This window comes from Oreochromis niloticus, linkage group LG22 (genome assembly GCF_001858045.2).
Source record: "Oreochromis niloticus isolate F11D_XX linkage group LG22, O_niloticus_UMD_NMBU, whole genome shotgun sequence".
Taxonomy (NCBI): Eukaryota; Metazoa; Chordata; class Actinopteri; order Cichliformes; family Cichlidae; genus Oreochromis; species Oreochromis niloticus.
Window position 1 is genome coordinate 9891310 of NC_031985.2, and position 19430 is coordinate 9910739.

Consider the following 19430-nt stretch of genomic DNA (forward strand, 5'->3'; position numbering starts at 1 on the left):
CTGCATGTTTGCTTTTCAACACATTAGGTTGTTACTGCATCATCGACTATTGGAGCCTTTAATGTTTTATAGATTGATTCTCCTCTAGAAGCTCTTGTTATTTCTCAGTTATATCTGATCAAATGTTAATGGGATTGCTGGTCTGCTATCAGAAAACAACACACTTAGCACTCAGATCTCAGCATCTGCACCATGGCTGGATTATGCAAAAGATTTAGAGCAGAACCGGCCCACCGGATGGTTTTGCAAAGTCTAAGAAATTGCAGAGAATTCATTAAAAATTCACATATTTCGATAAAATACACGGCTATTCCTGGTGTGGTGACGCAAGCATTATTACACAGAAGTGGAAAGTTAAAGGAAAATTAAAGTTATTTCTAGATCTTAACTTCAAGCTTGTTTGAATCACATTTAATACCATGTTGTTAAATCCCCAAATACTTTATATATTAAAAGTGTCGTACTCTGATCTGTAAATGGAACTGGACATGCTATGATTAAATATTATCCAGTAGCTTTACTGGTCCATCACACTTGAGAACAACATGGCCTGTATGTGGTTCATGACCTAAAAAGAGTGTGACACTCTGGTTTAGAGGCAGATTTATTTTGGAGATGTAATAAAGTGATATTGTGGCAGTAAAGGTAAATAACCTTCATGCTTTTTAACTTTTAGGACCTACTATGTGTTTGCAGTAGTAAACAGTCCTGGGTTTTTGGGTTGTGGCATTAATCCCTGAGCACAGAAACGTTTGTTACTGTATAATAAAGAAATCTGTGCATTTTCCTGTTACTTCTGGCTACTTTATAGCTATAAGTATTTAATTTAGCAAGATTAAAGGAATATCAAATTAAGAAAACTGGTTAAAAAATAACATTTATTTCACTGCTTTGGATTTTTCTTTGGCTCTGGCTAAAACTTTAATGAGGTGCCAAAAATTCCTGTAGGCAGGAAAAACCCTGCCTTAGTCCCAAAGTCTCTTACCCAGCCAATACTGAGTAAAATGCAGATTAGGAACTGACTGAAATTAAAGTTCCAGCCACACATTTTCTACCGCTTATCTGGGTGGAGTGAGCAGACAAAGCAGAGGTGCCCAGACTTTCCTCTCCCCAGCCACATCCTTCAGCTATTCTGGGGGAACGCCAAGGAGTTCCCAAACCAGCTAAGAGACTTAATCTCATCAGAGTGCCTTGGGTCTACCCTGGAGCTTCCGCTCAGTTGGACAAAATGAAACACCTCCTCTAAGAGGCATCATAGTCAGAGCCCCTCCAGGGTGATTCACTGGTCACACTATGGTCCTGCTCTGTGCTCCCGCCACAAGCTGTGGGTAGTAATCAAACAACTGAGAATATAAATGGGCAAAATTTTAGACCAGTGCATTCAAAGTTTAACTGATGGAAGAATACAAGTTGCATTATATTAACCATTTAAACCTCTTAAACAATAGTGAGACACAATGGTAGGAAAAGCTAGTCTGGAAATTACAAAATGATATGCTAAAAGTGTGGACATCTAATATATAACTGAAGCTGAAGGGAACTAATCTCACCTTTCTGATTAACCTTGAATAACCATTTCCAGCTAAAATCATGGGAGCTAGACACATAGCTGTGTGCTATTTAAAATGACAAGTTCAAGTTTACATTAAAAGGAAACCCTGTCATTTGAAGCAATGACCCTCCTCTCTGTCTCACACACACACAGCCTGTGTGCCTCTCACACTCTGACAGACGTCAGCAATGAGCGAGCATGTGTGGTGTGAGAAAAATAAGAAAGGGAGGGCGCAGAGACGGATCCTGAGACTGAGGGGCACAGTCTGTGCTGCGTTGATTAGGCTGCAGGAACAAAGGCGGAAAGAACGGAGAGACTTCTAGTGCTTTTCTAGAGCCGATAACGGCGCGCACACATAAACCTTCATGGCTGCAAACATGGTGCACACGACAACAAAAGCACCATTAAAAAAAAGAAAAAAAGCTGAAAGAAATCAAGTGCTGTAAATGGCTCTCTTAGCACTACAGAACACCAGTTTGAAAAATGCTGTTCAACACAAAAACACTGCTCAGTCCTGGGAGCAAACATCCGTGGTCAGTGACTAGAGTCCAAAAGTAAAACTATTCCTTTTCCTTAGGAGCGGTGGGAAGTTGGGACACAGTAGATGTCACGATTAGGGCTAAAACTACCAGTGTTTTCATGAATTGCTGTTAGTCTGTGAAATATCTGACAAATTCTGGTACTTTAAAACAAATATAATAATTTACCAATTATGGTCTAATTACTGAGCATGTTTCCATAATCTGCTAACTTATTAATGTAGGGCTCTGTACTTTTTGCACCTTTGAATGGATCATCCTGCTTTCCTGAAACCCTGCGCTACCTGATCCGAGGATGGTATTTGCACATGGATGAAACTCTTGTTCACACTAGCTGTCTCGGATCTTTGTTTTTCTTGGATTGTGGTCAGGACACGAACCTGTGGCAGGCATTTCCTAGTCGCCTGATGCTGTACGGACAGCGGGCTCTCAATCATGGAGTCCAGCCTCTCGGACGAGCTGCTGGTCAGCCCTCCCCAGTCTGTCTGACTGGGAGTGGTGCCCGCTGTTTCCGGAGAGGTCAGCGGCAGGTCGCTGGCATAGCCCGACTCCAAAAGAGACGCCCTCTCTTGTGCACACGCTGGAGAGTCCAACCGAAATCCTTTGACAGCCGACGTCTCCTGAATCTGCAAGTAGCTTGAGGACGTGGGGAAATCCCCTGCAGATATTTTGGTTCTGCTTTTGTCCTGCTCAGACAGTTGGACCTTGAGAATATTTTCTGTAACTGGAGATGGCGTCGGAGGCTCTTTGTGGACCTCCACCTCTCCATCACTTTCACCCCTCCACACTGGAGAGCCATAGTCACTGGGGTACACCGTCCTCACCACACAGAGTTTACCGTCCACCTCCTTGATGTGGACCACACCTTTTCTCTGCCTGTCTGAAGGCGTCTTCACCATCTCTACAGCCCCTTCTCCTCCACCTTTTTCCCCTCCATGCTCCCTTTCATTTTTATCCTCTCTGCCCTTGTCTTTTTTCTCCTTCTTCTGTCGGAGTATCCAAGGCTTCTCCAGGACCCCTTGGACTTTCTCCCTAACACGATAGACCCTCCCTCCGCCCGGAGTGGTGCTGCCCAGAGCTGGGGCTGTGTTGACTGGGGTGGTACTGGTGGTTTGGCTCGGGATGCTGGAGACATCTATGATTGCACTGACGGTGTCTTCCTCCCCTGGAAAGCAGAAGACCCCTTTCCAGGCTGGGCTGGGTTTGGGGGTCCCTTCAAGTATTATGCTGCCCAAAAGCCCCCCAGCACTGGTGCTCACAGACCCAGGGGAAAGAGTATTGCTGTGGGGATTCGTTTTGGAATAATGTGTATCAGGCACTGTTATTTGAGTCCTAGCTCTGCTGTTAAAATCGGAACCAAATGTTTCTCTGACAGCAGCTTTTTCCTCCTCGTCTTCATCCTCCTCCTCCTCCTCTTTTTCATCAGGCTCGAGGCTTCTCTGCCGCTCACTGTCCTCTAGCTCTGCCTCGCCTTTCCTGCTCTTCTTGCCTTTGTGCTTACGTCTGAAACGCAGACGCTTCTTTGGTGAAAGTGGGGGGGCTCCACCAAGCTCTCCCTCCCGAGGAGGCCGAACACAGCCCATGGAGTTCCCCATGACTTCAATGTCGATGAAGAAGAGTGTAGAAAAAAAGAAAGGCAGTTATTTTATAAGAGAACCTAAAGTGATGCTCATTTAGGTTTATTCCACTTGTTTACAAAAAGAGGAACTGTAAGGCTCCCTCGTTAATCTGACCTATGAGGGTAGTTTCAAGTTAAGACAAGGAGACTTTGCTTTATTTTCTGTGGCACTGTCTTAAATTTAACCCGTTGAAAATAAAGGTGGAAGAAGGGGAAAAGTCAGTCTTTTCCTCAGGCAGTTATTGGTCCGATCACGTGGCAGGCAGTTGTGTCAAAGGACCTCCGCGTCCTTTATCTTTCCTCCGCCTGACCTGACTCAGACTCGGGCAGTGTAGTCGCCAGACACTCTCTAAGGACACAGGTTTACTTTTCCTGTTTTCTCAATCTGAAAAGACTTGTGGTTGGAGTCAAGGACATGAGGACACAGTTGTGTCAGCAGAGCCACACGAGGGAGGAAAAAACATTCAGTTTGGGTCAGATGTCTGATTTATCACGGGTCCTCTGGCAGGTGAGCTGTAACCTGGTGTAAGGGAACGTGTCAGGCAGGATGATGAGTTGCTGGAGAGAGAAAAATATAGTACAGTCCACTGCTGCTCAGCCCATTAGTGATAATCCAGAGGCCTCACACACTGTATGCACCTGCATGTGACAAGCAAAAGAATGGCAGAATTTCTGGGTCTCATCTCACTTCTCAGTTCAGTGTTATGATTCTGAATATTAGAGATGATGTGAGAAAAACAACACTTTCGTCGGCTTCAGTTTCACCGCGATACTTCCATCATCAACAATCCAAAAACAGATTTAATGTCAGGTACAGGTGCTGGTGTTATCTAGGAGCTCTAGTATCTATCTGAGCTCATGAATTAATGATGCCCTCTCCTTCCCTGGTAATGTTGATACAATGCAAGATAAGTGAAGTAAGATCAGTGGGAATCCCGTCCATCAATTCGCTCCTAGCGGAAGCATTATTAATGGTGATACTGTCGATATCCCTCGTAGTAATGGCACGCTCAGTGTCTCATTCTGTCGAGGCAGCGCACTGTCCAGATTAGTTGTGGCGGACAGAATGTGTAGTCAGCCAATGCCAGTGCAGATTGCAGGGAGAATCAGCCAATACACTGACAGCTTGCTAAATACTCAAATCAGAGCATCAGCTTCCCGCCTCGATGCCTCTCGTCATCCTCCCACGACTTGTGCTGTTCAATGAGCTGGTTTCTCACGTGATGTGTCAGTCCTTCTGCCATGTGTCTGTTGCACATCTACACCTCGAGCTGCTGCTGTCAATATGTCAGGATTCAAAACTGCTGGCATTAATTTCTCCTACTGAAAGGATTGGCAGGAAAGTTGGCAGTTTTTCTAGTGATTATCTGGGGTGACCAATGTAAATGCAGCTGTTAGCCTCAGCAGAGCATCTGTCTAAATCTGGAAGCAGACAAATACAGGCAGACTCCACCTTGAGCTCCCCAGACAGCTCAGCATCGTGTCTCTCTCTGCTCTGAAAACCTGGGCACAGACTGTCCCCACCTTGATGTTAGATTCCCCGAGGATCAAAGTTGACTTGTGCTTCAGTATTATCCAATCATAAACCTCCTGTGTCCTGCTGTCAGTCTGCCAAGCGTCCCCTTCATCAGGTGGTGCAGTGCGACGATGCAACAGCCTGACACCATCCACAGTTTGTAGGAGTAATGGTGGGGGGTATTTAGATCAGGTCTTACCCTAAAAAACTAAAAAGCCTCTCACTGTTTCTCCTCTCGGGTGCCTTTTTTTCCCTTTTAATAGCTTCTCAAATCCACAAGGTCTAATTAGAAATTAGGCATGTGGGGTGGGAAGTGGAGCTTGCACTCTGAGGCTGAAGAAGACGTGGGTCCTCTGTCGGCTTAGGTGAGGTCTTGCAAAGATCAAGATCTAGTAGCGGACCTAGTTCATGTGCAGATGTGTACTGCACCTGGAACAGAGCCAGAGGGATATAGCATCCAGTAAAGGGCAGTCCCAAACATCACACAGCACAGCGCCAGAGGTTAGGACAAAAGAGTACGCAGCCCATGTCCCCTTAAAAGACAGACAAGAGGGGAGAGGGGAAAAAAAAGAAACACAGGGCGTCTCCAGTTAAAATGAAACTGTGGCTCCCTCAGACAAGCATGGCTGGACTGATCCGATTGATACGCTGGAGCAACTGTCCAAAAGGGAGTACGAATGTATGTTTAGTGCCCGCCAGGTTGGGCGGTCCCCCCGGTCAGCTGTGTGAGCTCTTTCTGCATACGTGTCCACGAGTGTGTCTTGTCCTGCTGTGTATTTGTGGTCTGAGGCCTGCTGATCAGGGGAAGCCGGGAGCTCCAGTGACAGCAGGCAGCCTGGATCGGTCTCTCCCTCGACTGGCTCTGCTCCTCCGCTTTATCCTTCGCTGGCAGACACCGACAGAGGGAGAGAAAAGCTTTTATCTCCCGGCTGCTGCAGCTTCACACTCTCTTCTGCGCGATCTCTCACTCTCACAGTCCACCCCTCCCTCCTTGGCTCTCCTCCTCCTCCTATCCGCTTCCTCGTTACTCCCGTCACTCTCTCTCTCTAGCTCTCTCTCTTGGCTGTTAGTGAGCAGCTTTCCATGATACAAACACACACACACACACACACACACTTACTTGACCCAAAAGCTTTCCTGAATGACAGGCTGCAACAGGGACAGAGACAAAAAACAGCCATCCAGGGAGACAGGAGAGAAATCAAATCAGAATCAGAGCGTCGCATCTGTGATAATAAATGAGGAGCCGGTAAGCATTTCAATTCGTCTCTCTCCATCTATTCCCTTCAATCTCCACCTGCCCGTGAAGCTACAGGTTATGAATGGTGTGGGAAAAAATGTCATAGAAGGGGAAGAGGGAAGAAGTGAGGGGAGTAATTTAAAGGAATCAGGGGAGAGCTAAAAAAGAGAGAACGATAAGGATGCAGGGAGGAAGCAAAATCCAAGAGGGGAGTGAGCCAAGCCTTCAATATCAATAGCTGTATCAGGTCAGTCTGTGCACAATTACAGCCATATGGAAGCTGCAGCATTTTTGCATTAAAGTGATGAAGTACCTGGATTTAAAGGGCAGTTAATCCAGTGGATTTGCTGGAAAATCCCCTTTTCAATCTGACTGTTTAAACCCATAAACAGTTAATGCTTTGACACAAACGATTGTCTCAGCAATCAAAAATGTGCAGACACAAAGACTGCAACAGCTTCAATGTCTTTGATTATCAGATGTATTTTTGGAGTTTTGGGAAATTTCGATATACATCCCATTTTCTAACTGACAGAAAATACTCAGCGTTAGTCCTCAATATAAAATTCCACTGAAATCGGATCCATATTTCCGACCCAAAACAGTCATCAATCGCTCTAATTCGAACGCACACATTTATCTCCCCCTCCTCCCCCACCTACAGCTGTTAAGCCTCTATAGGCTTCCACCCACCATCTCTCCACATAAGTTGAATAAAACCGCTTATGCACGTGATTCTGTACAGTACAGCATGGCAATAACTCTGCAGGAGAAAGATTCATCAGTCACTGGCACCAACACTGCAGACGTCTCAACACACAACATTCGCCTGATCTATGGTGAATGCTTTCACAGAGACACATATGGATGGAGACCTCCAAAAATGCAATACTCCCGAGTGGCGGTGAGGCCAGCGGTAATCCATCTTCACTCATTAACCACAAGCATAGGCGAACACACAAACGCACATGGAAAATTCATGAACCAATAGGAGGAAAGCACTAATCAAGTCCCAGAGGCTTTCATCTCTTCGTGGTGGCGACATGCCATCGTGAGCCCTGGAAACCTCAGGCCGCAAGCGTTGCCTGCTGAACCCAGCTTTACGTCCAAATCTCAGAAGCTCTAATAATATATTTAGCAGCTCTTTAGACGATGACGCCCTCTTAAACAGAGATTTGAAGATGTTTTAAGATGTTGACCCTTAATGATAAATGTTTTTAAAATACTGGAAGACTCGTGACCAGCTGTTGCCACATTATGCTGCAAAGCAAAGCTAAAGAGACAAAGAGATTTTTGTGTTGACGATTTTGCCCAAATCCCTTTCTTTGGCATTCTGAAACTTTAAATGTCAGCTCGTGTATTATTATTATGATTGCACAGAACAATCAGAATAATAATCAGAATAGTGTAAATAGATGGGTGAAGCCAGGAGCTATGCAAGCCCTGCTTATAAACCAACAGATGATCATTTTCACTTTAGAGAATTAAACTGCAGCTCACACGGCCGTCAGATTTATCCGACACAAATGGTGACCAACCTGTTCAATAAAAGTTAAATGAGTGCCTCTGAAGACACAACAAACTGAGCCCGCCTGCTCACCTGTCTTGCAGCAGGGCAGTGAAACTAAAAATTTCTTCTCCAGCTTGAAAACGAACTCACTGGCAGTCACAGAGCTACTTTGGCCAATCACAGCCAGACACAGTGCAGCTGGAGGAGGATCCATAACAAACACAGCCATCTGCGATACGGAGCTTAACTGTGACATCTAGTGGTCTGGCAGGGTAACTACAACCAGGACTCACTAGTGCAAATGAGAAATTCTAATGATTAGTTTTAAGATCATTTTCTGTTGATAACTGCTTAAGAGATGTTTTTGGATGTTTCTACAATCCCAGTACAACAGATATGAGAAAACAAGTTAAAAAAACCTTTTATCTCCATCTCAGAGAAGAAGGACTGACAAAGGGCTCATGTGGACATTCAAGACAACAAAAAGGAAGCCACACATTAGCGTATAAACACTGAGAAGACATGACTAAAGCTGGACAGTTGAGGCTCATGTGTATCTTCATGTGCTAGTAAAGTAACTTCAATAGCTAACCACAGTTCTGACCCAAATGAAAAATGATAGCCCAGTGAGAGCTCCTATAATTAGCCAATGTGCTGAGTCACTCATTTGCACACGTCCTGGTCTCAAAGACCTGCAGGGCTTCTTTCCAAAAACGACTTCTTCATCTTCATCACTATCATCATCAGTCCAAAACGACCAGTGGAAATAATGTAAACGTTACACATTTCCCTTCTGTGGACCACACTTCTTTCATTTTCTGTTTTCATGTTGTTATGATGAGTGGCTCGTTAAAAATCCGTCTCAATCATTGCATAAAGATATTTTTTGTAACTGTTGTACATTATGATCTGATTTTGGCTTTAATTGAGCCTAAGGACTGAGCAACATTAGGCTAAACTCCCTACCTACTCTGTCACTGTTTAACAGCTGCCATGATTAACACTCCTCTGCAGTAAATGCCTGTTTTGATGCAAACTCAGTTCATCCACTATCTGAAGCAAAGAGAATTAGACCCTCCCCCTTTAAGGCTACTTCTTCTGATTGGCTGCTCCTCACAAACAGAAGGTTTGAGCAGCAGGTAGGTGGGCTTCTATGCTCACATCTAGAACTGCATCCCTAAAATGGTCATGTTATACCTGCTCTCAGTGACATCACATGGAGCCAACAGTAGGGAAAAAAAAAAAAACTCCCCAAAAAACAGCTCTATGAAGACAGAAAATAACGCAAAGTAAAACAGGCCCATTTTAATGTGCTTTCATTTCGTCCCATGTCTGCTTTTGTTATGATAGTTTATATAATATAGTAACCTTGAAATTTCTTGGTCTGGTTGATTAATCTCAAAAAACGTTAAATTAAAATAAAGTATCTGCACTACTACGAAACAACAGCAGATTAAAAAAAAAACATTTCATTATTAAACAACCTGAAAAAGCCGTTTTATTTAATGTGACCTTGTGGTGACACTTTCTGTTTACTTGACAAGCACTAAATCAAGTCCAGCTAGACCGAGTCCAGCAGCAGACCCATGTGACTGGAGTTTCCCACTCCAGCTCTAAAAACTGTCCTCATCTAGTGAACTCGCTGAACTCCTGAAACTCAAACTATCTGCTGTTCTGAGCCAATTCCCTCCTTCCCACTGATTCATTTTTAGCACTCGTTCATTTCTTCCGTCCGGAGCTCCTGCAGGCCGCTTCACATCCCCGTCCCGTCCTCCAACACTCTTTCACCCTTCATCTCTTTACCAAACTCACTGATGTCCTGCTGAGTCATGCAGGGGTGTCATGCATTGCTGTTTCTATGGCAACCAGCTGGCAGTGTCACCCAGCTGAGGGTCATATGACAGCACAACCTAGTGGCCAACTGTGACAACTGCAGCTTCTCCTTTCTGTTCAGTATTAAATAGGACAAAAGCAAAGAGTTGAGCCCACGCCATGAAAATAAGAAACAGGGACACGGAAAAGGTTTTGATCGATTTCAAAAGTCTTGCTTTGGTTTCTAGCTTTGTTGTCACGCATGACTCGGGCTCAGCGGTAAAAGGCAGCCCACAGTAATGATTTAATAGAGAACAACGCTGTCTGCAGGCAAAACTGGTGCAGAAACATTTGGTGGAAATGATTCTGCGTCAGGACCCCGAGAGCCGACTGTCTAGACTAAACAAGCTGTCCTTGAGACAACATTCAGTCCCGAGTTGCACACTGTTGAGCTCTGCCGTCCAAACTTTAGACATTTATATTCACTTTGAATGTTTTTGATAGCAATGCAAAGAATGTCTAGCAATCTTAGCCAAAACTGTTTCAGTGTAAAACATCTGTGATTTGAACAAACCCTGAAACTAAATATATCATTAGCTAATAACATCAACTCCTGATCCAACAACAGAGAAAAGGGCACACGCTGCGATTTATTTATGGCTTCTTCTCACACAGTAACTTTGAAGCTGCCTTTGACATAATATTACAGATAGCAAAGGATAAGGGCTCTGATGGAACCTTAACATGTTGCTTTGTGTGCTCCAAAGTAAAACCTTATGTTGGGTTTAAGATGCAGTACTCCAGCAAGGCCCGGCTCAGAGGTTAGATATACTCAGGGCAATGACAGCAGTTATACATAAGCCTGCATGCCTTAGTGCACCTGGTCTTGTTCAGATTGCGGCAAAACAATATAATGTATATGAATCTGCTCGATGATTACTGAGGCACTGAAGAAAACTAGAATGCATTTAATACCCAGAATGCATCTTGATCAGATTCCACAGCAGACCATTAATACACACACGCACCAACTTTGTTTTAACCACTCAAACGATTCTTCAGTTTCATAACTACAAACTGGTTTGCCAGGATGCAAATGTCCAGCCAAGCTCAACATGGCAGCAATAAAAGTCTAATCCTGACTCAGAGTAATGCCGATATTTGTTTTCCTTTAAATCAATTCAAACCCCAGTTAGCAGTAATGATGCAAACCATAACTTGGTTATTACGTAATTAATTAGTGGTATTATATCATTATAAAGCCTTCCTGCCCATTATGTCCCTCTAATGCTGAATTTAAGGACTTTGCAGATGCTGGTTTGACCACATCAAATCAGAGGAGAACACAGAGCGCCAGAAACCGAGATGCCAAGTGAAGGACACAGACCTGGAAGTGAAGGATGATGGTCCAGATGAGTCCTAATGTCAGTTTGGGGTTCCCATCGGTGATGTCATCGTTCCTGATATTCACAAGTTTGACCTAGAAAACAGACCAGAGTATTTGTTTCTGACACAAATGCACCTGATTGGAATCAAGACGAGAGAAAACATAACTTATTCTTTTTTCCTTGCAAGTATTGAGAACAGTCTCCGCTTCACCTGTCATGCTCATTAATTGTACAAAGCTCTCTGAGACCTTATTAAATCATGTAGCTCCGCCTAAGCTCAGCTAGCCGGGCTGTATAATTAGACCTGCAATGAAACTATGAAGAAAAGGTCAGTCCTCCTCTCTCTGGGGAATGAGATGGAGACAAGGGAGGCGGTTTAAGAAAGATGGGGACTGTTCAGATAAGGAGGAGGAAGAGCTGCAGTTTGGCAGCAAAACAGTGAGAGATTAATTTAAGGCAGCAAGAGAAGGAGGAAGGAAACAATGGAAGAGATCAGAGCAGAGAGGAGCAGATAAAAAAAAGCTGATGCTGTGCGATAAAAGACAGCACGAGGAGGAGACATGGCACTGCAGGTTAACCATTTTCACTTCAAGCCTGCGCTGCCACATAAATTAAAACACCTTTGAACTTCATTGTTAATGACACTTTACATACCGAGCCAGTAAACCACTTCCTCTGATTCCGAAATATTTTACCTTTGTATACATTATTATTGAAATATATGGCATTAAAAGTGACATTAAAACCAGCAGCTGTCCCACTTGTGTCCCCGGAGAGCTTAATGTGTAACACATTAGCTAACCATGTTACTGCGTAGACACATGAGCACAGTGGAGATTCATGATCGTGTTAGCTGTGGGGTGAGGAAATGATCTTTTGAATCATTATCTCAGTGAAAGCAAAGACAATTGCATGTTTTTCATGCACTGCAAGTTAGCATGGCATTTGTTCAGTACTCTCGTGGGATGAGACGGTCACTGTGTCGTTTCCTTGAGCTGCTAATGAAGATGTAACGTGGAGAAATTTGTGCATAAATAGCGGAAGAATAACTTGTGAGGGAAAAACAATTATTCAAAATTCAAAATAACCTTCCAGTGGTTTCTTAAGATAGCTGTCGTGCTGTAGAATGTACTAATGTTAAGTTTTGCAAAAAAGAGACCATTTGAAGCATATTTGAAGCTACTTTCAGCCGCTAACCCTAAAAGAAGACGTGTGTCTCTTCCTGGAATTGAACACTACTTTTTTCCCCTGATCAGCTGTTATATAGAAATGAATTTACTCATGTGCTCAAATTAAGGACAGTCCTGTTTTATCAAAGGGTTATCAACCCAATAATAAAAATATTTATCATTCAGAAGGGTGATAAAGACACATGCTGTGTGTGTCTCCACATGTGAGCTTACCTGTCTCTGTTTGAGGAAGTCCAGCGCTATTTGGACATTCTGTAGTCGATGAAATCTCATTCGGCCCTTTTCTCTGGGCTGCAACAAGAGAGCAGAGATAAGAATCGTAAAGATGGTGAAACAGGAAATTAAATTCAGTGTTTTTCAAGACAGAGAAAACACAAAGGAGGCAGCAGTGAGTGCAAATAAAGCCGATCTCAATCAACAGTGCAGTGAGGTCAAAACTCAGAGCAGTTTTATTGACGTGAAATGATCCTCTGGAGGGCGCTGTCTTCAACAAGAGCCGTTGAAGACATGCCGACATTGTGGAGGCTCAAACCATGCTGGTTTAGCACGAAAAATGCAGACTTCACATCAGACCGTCTTTTCTTTAATCGTAAACAGATTTTCACAAACAAACATCCAAGTTGAATTTCAGATGGAGAAAAGACGGAGTTTAAGAGAAAGAAAAACAGAAAATCACACACACACACACACACACACACACACACACACACACACACACACACACACACACACACACACACACACACACACACACACACACACACACACACACACACACACACACACTCTGGCTGTAAGGAGTAGATGACTAAAGTGCAGGATGCAGATATGGGTTCACACCGTGCTGGTAAAGAGAAGGTACACTCAGGATTAGTCATTACAGACTGAAAGGAGAGGAGAGAGTTTTTTCTGCTTTATTCATTACTGTGTTTGTAATATTTAGCTGACATTTAATAAATCTTCCATTTTACCTTTTTTCCACCCGTGGTCCGTACAAAGCTACATTTTTAATGTATGTAAATTTCAGTCAGAATTAAACAGGGATGCACTTATTTACTGGCCAGTACAAAGACATCGTGAAGAAGAATAGAAATAAAATAAATCAACTGCTAATGGAAAATTTATAATGGGCCCAGAATTTAACACCATTTGCCCAATGAGAAAGAAATACTTTTAATTGGCTTATAATTATTCACAATTTGTGTGACGTTTGAGTTCCTGGACTCAGTTTTGATCATTTTCATCTTTACTCTTCAGAGGAAACATATTTGCTTTATAAATTAAATAGAAGTAAGAAATATTTGTGTTATATCACAGACTGTACATAAAAGATGGATGCAGTTTTTTTAAACTAGGTATCATATGCAGTGTGCATCTCACAGAGAAACTGCTTACAAAATGACTTCTTAATCATGAGGCAACCACGCTCTACACCATACTCCTTTTTATCTTCTATTTTACTCTCAGTCGGACCATAATTTAGAAAATTATCATCATTTTGTCTTCAGTAAGATTTAAAACAATCGACTGACATCATAAACTAACCAGGAAACTGTTTACAGTGCCCATAAATCCAATGAGAAGTAGGCTAACCTTCCCATAGACTTCAACACAATCTGACTTCTTTTTGCTCTCAGACTCGCCGCCACCTGCTGGCCATTACAAAGAATGCAGGTACAGGCACTTGTGCATACGCTACATTTTGCTGTGACATGCAAAATAGCAGCTATCTGTTGAGTGAAAACACACTTTAATAACTCTGTTTTTAAAAGTTTATGATATTTAGTTTTGTATTTATTTATATATTCATCAATCTAACAGTCAAAGAGAAGAAAGTGGAAAATTTAACTAGGAGTATCGATGCTGTCACCCAACAGAAATGACGACGCCCTGTAGTGACACAGTAACGCAGCACTGACTCGTGCCATGTACAGCCCGGTTTTGTAGGTCAAACGTCAGTGGCACAGCACTCTCATGCAGCCTCACAGCTCCGCCTATGGGGGCAGAGGGTGAAGCTGAAGGGGTCAAAGGTCAGGAGTGAGAGTGTGAACGGTGGCGGGTGGAGGGGCAGAGGGCTTCGAGTTTGAACATACTCCCTGAGCTCCTTCCTCCTCCTCATCCTCCCCTCTGAGCGAGATGAGAGGGGGGGCCCGCGAGGCGTATGCCCTTTTCAATGGAGGGCCGCTCTTCTGTTGCTATGGTAACAGAAGGGTGGAAATGCACAAGAAGAGGAAAGGGGAAAAAAAAAAAAAAAAACAGAGAGGAAGAAGAGATGCAGGATGAGAACGGCTGAATAACAGAACAGAATGAGGATGAAACATAAAAGCTCAGTAACTGTAAATTGAAGCCCAAAAGGATCACTCGGGATAAACAGACAATTCAAATCAGCTGGGCACATCCGTCTGCTGATAGGCACACGTCCATCTACTGAAACCTACAAAACAAACTCTGTGGCAGGACTGTGTAGTCAATGACTCTTTACACTGTCATGCATGAACCTCAAATAGTTGCAGCACACCACGTGAAACCCTTGTGTTAACCTTTGGTGGTTTAACACGGACGCCAGGACACAGTGACAGCTGTGGTTTGGTGTGATGCCACGAACAACTAAGCTCTCTCCAAACCAAAGGTTAAGAGATGAAACAGGCTAAAGCTTTTCAGCTAGGAGGAACAAAGCAGTGCACTTCATCCTGGAAAGTTCACCACTAAATGTACACGGGCAGAAATTTCTGGATATGGAAAAACAGCTAGGCCTGCATACAAATAGTCTGGTATTAAATATTTGTTTGTTTCATATGTATTTGATTTGGATAGCCTACTTGTTGAACATCCCTCTCTATCACAGCAGTGATTATTATGCTTCAGTTCACCTCAGTGTTGCTAACTTTAGCCTCTTTTTACACCTCTAACAGATTTTCATTAAATAAGGGCTAGCAAAGAAGCTATGGACAGTATCCTCCTGTGTTACATCTTGCTTTACAGGCACAGGAACAGCTCTCTCTTGCTGTTGAGTTTACTGGGCAAGGCATTGGAAAGTGTGAGGGGAAAAAAGTAAGACTTTCTTCTGCTTCCAACTTTCTCTATAAGAAATAATTTTACAGGTAAATGCCGAAGTTATGCTGAAGCTCAATTAGGAAATTAGACAACTTAATGCCTCCACAGCAGCTCTGAAGCTCAAAAAAAGGGCAGTGGGTAAAGCTCTAATCAGTGAGACTCTACAACAGTGAGGAAATGGTGATGGCCTCATCATAGTTTGTCCTCTTCGCTATGAAACACTTATTTTGTCTGACTGTTGCTCTGTCAGTCTCCCTCAATCACATCTGATGTCCTGAAAGTGATGTCGTCAGGTGACACTGTCCCCTGTGTGCATGTGCTCCTGCAGACCTGAGTCAGCAGTCCCTTTACATTAATCTACCTGTCAGCAACTACATCATTCAGAGACTGACTCGTAAATAATTACATCATCATCAAAAACACGTCTGAAAAGGAGGGAAACTGAGGACAACGTCCCGACATCATTGTCCCAAAACTGCCCAAGAAGTCATGTGTGAAACTGGCTTGCATAACAGTCCCTGGATTTGTATGCTTGAATTGCAACGACAGCGCGTGCGTGATGAAAAATATCACAGTGAGATACAAGATGAATGTGTGTGTCAGAGATAAAAATCCCTTACCAGGGTGACTCCAGAGAGGACTTCCAGCAAGGAAATCAGGTTGTGTCCATCTCTCAGGTCCTCATACAGGTCTGTGATGTGCTTCCTCACCTAAGAGAAAGGCAGGGATGTAAAGGAAGAAAAGAGGGAGCAGGGACAGACAGGAAATGAACAGGGAGGAGGAAGAAAAGGGAGAAAGAAAAAAAAAGTTAATTTTACACTGCAATCATCCCTCTGTTGACTCAACACTGTTGACATCTGTCAGGCCGATTGCCCCACAGCTGACAGGCCTGGTGACAGCGGTTGCCTGGCCAACAGAGATGAAGCACCAGCTGTGCCCTCTTGTCTCCGTTGCCATGACGTTGCCTTGAAATAAACCAGGGTGGCAGCGGGTCGTCACTGCTGGCGGTCGCTGACACAGTGACTCAGCGGGCTGGCCGAGCAGAGCGAGCAGGATCAGTGGCGGTTTTGTGTGAAAGCGGGACACTCAGTGGGACGGATGGACGGACAAATAGAGACTGTTTAAGGCTCAGCAGAGACGGAAAACTGGATCAAGCAGTGAAGAGTGAGCAAAGCTTTACGGGAAAGAGGAAAAAAGAGACTAATAGGACAGCTGCACCATGCTGAAACCTCCGAGGCAGAAAAAAATTCAGTGCAGGAGTTTTACAAAAACAGGTGTCCGGTTCCTCTAAAGGCTCAAATCCCCACAGAGACCCACGTTAAAGCTGAACGGCATTAAAAAGCAGCATTAAAAAACACTGTGATTGCTAATATGCTAATGCTGAAGCTTTAAAATGTGGATCCCGAAATTAACAGTCATGTCATAAGGCATCCATCTTTCATATACAGTTTATTAGCTGCACACAGTCTCTATTAAATTGTTTAAAAGTGTTTTACTTACAGTCCCATCTGCCACTGATAAACTTTGTAATGATGTAACAATTTACAGTGCAAATACTGTCAACATGGAATGAAAGCTACATATTTGCTTTGATGCTTCTGTTTCTAAAAGACAGACAAGTGGAAACTTTGTCTCTCACCTGTGAAACATTAATTAAGGCATCCTGCCCTGCACATTAGAATTTACCGAGCAGACCGAGTTAAACAATAAGAATGAAAATGTATTCAAATATTTCAAAGCAATACATAAAACCTACTCTACATGAACTAACTTTGTCTAAAACTAGGTATTTTCCCCAGAATAGACCTCATTTCTGATTCTCCAGTTTGAAATAAAGGCACTAGACAGCCTCTTAAAAGGCACAGCCAAACAAGAAAAAAAGCTTTTCTTTTGTAAATAAAACATTTCAGTGGGAGCGTTCTTCAACAGAAAGCAGAGCGAGGAAAGAGAGAAAAACTGGCAGACGACAAAGGTCGACCAAAGTGCTTCAAAAATGCAGACCCGCTTATGTAAGCAAGGACAAACGTCCACCTGCATTAGAGGGATTTTTACTGCTTCACGCAGCACCAGCAGGAACTCGGGTTTGCTGCATTCCTGGAAAATGCAATGCCATGTTTTTCCAGAAGAGGGCAAGACAGGCACAAGAGTAGGCTGCCGGAACATGACTGCAGACTCTCCGAATCAGGTACAAATAATAAAGATATAATCTAAAATAAATAATATCACCCTTAAGTTAAGTTATGTAATGATACTCTGCATTATCACCCATTCTTGTTAAAGATGAGACACCCCGAGGGCTTCAGTTTTAATCAGTAGTCACAGAAGTAGCAGCACTCCACCCTTTGTCCTCAATAACCTCTCCTCCTAAACCTCATTTCACTGTCTATTTTTCTCTTCCTCGCTCATCTGTGTCACTTCCTCACCCTCCTCTCGCTGCCTCCGCGTCTCTGTGGAAGGGTGACACGAGCTGCTTCGGAGGCACGCTGATGTAATGAGTGTTAATTAGATGACAGGAAGAAATGGTGTATCCACCAGTGCCTGGAAATGAGGTGCAGTTTATTGTCTAATAGTGCCCGAGTGTGTCACAGCCCCAACATGGCACACAGTTTATAGCCCTCATCCTCAGTTTACTGTAAGCTCTGCATGTCACTGGCAATAAACCATCATCCTAATACCTTCAGTCACTTTCAGTAATTCAGATGGACATGTTAGCTGCTGCTGACAGCTAACATGCAGAAAACGCAGCAACACTGCATTTTCTGCAATAACTTCACCTTCTTCAGCAGCTTTTAGACTATAACTAAAATCTGTATCTGAAATGAACTTCTGCTCAGAAAGGACTGTTATTTTGGGTGCATCGAGTTTGAGCTTAACACTGAGTTTAACTGCCTTTTGTATATTATAATACAGTAGTGAATGAACCAAATCTTGGCTAACAAAGTTTAAATTCAGCTCCATGTGCCCCTGTTTGTCAGGGGAAACCAAGACATTATTTGAGTTCAGCTCCAGGAGTCACTGAAGGTGCTGTTATGGAGTCAGAAAATGTTTTAAAGGTCTTAGCAATTAGTGGCTCACAAACTGAACATTCAGCCTGACTTTTTGGGCTAAAATGTAAAACTATTCACATTGTTGGGGTTACTTCTCACTGAAAATGAAATTGGCTACTAAAAGATACAACAAAGCTCAGTGCTGTGCTACTGTCACTGAATTTAAAAGTACCGTTTAAACCCAAATGGATCTGTTGATTAGCTGTTTTAAGGGACGCCGCTCCCTCAGCCAGCTGTGCCTGATGTGCAGTGACAGCAGATGCTTCTGGCACTAAAGCATACTGTCATATAGAGCCAATGTTAAAACACCCCGGGCTGCCTGACAGCACCTGGAGCTTCTGGCACAGTGAACACAAATGTAGGTCACACTGATTTTGGACAAAAATACAACACCTATCAGTTCAAACAGCATTTTGTCACGTTTGGATACATTCGGTTTGACAGCTATAGTAAGACGACAGAGTGGATGATGGAAATTATTTGATGCCAGTTCTAAACGTGTTTCGTGGACTGACGTGCTGTTTAATGTGATAGGACTTGCATGATCAGCCAAAACAAACAAAATCCGTGTGTTGCCACACAAGGGTCACAGAAATGGATAACCTGTGCTATAAGATAGCAGTTCAGTCTTTGGCTTGGGCGCAGTATGAGATCATTTCAGTGTTTTCTTCAAGCTCAGAAGGAGATTTGAGTGGGTGACGACACACTGCACTAAGCAATGAGTGATGAGCCCAAAGTTTTTTTGAGAGAAGCATAAACATTTTTCTGTTTTACCATTCTTAAACAAAAAAGCTTGCTGCTATGTTTGAGTCCATGAAACACAACATCTGTCGCCTCAGGACCTCATATTTAAACTTTTTAAGTAAACTACACATTTTTAAGTCCTCTTCTCAACCTTTCAACCTTAGTAACAGATAAACAACTTTTTATCTGTTCTTCTAAAACATGTGTCTTGAAATTGTAC

The 19430-nt window shown here is 43.2% G+C and overlaps 1 protein-coding gene across 1 annotated transcript in view; it reads right to left on the reverse strand.

The window, feature by feature from the left end:
- The window catches only part of macf1a (microtubule actin crosslinking factor 1a), a 235581-nt gene that overhangs the window by 108417 nt on the left and 107734 nt on the right, over positions 1–19430 (reverse strand). Inside the window, 3 exon segments of the mRNA XM_025902114.1 lie at positions 11175–11267; positions 12579–12656; positions 16040–16129. Coding sequence (XP_025757899.1) covers positions 11175–11267; positions 12579–12656; positions 16040–16129 — 261 coding nt within the window.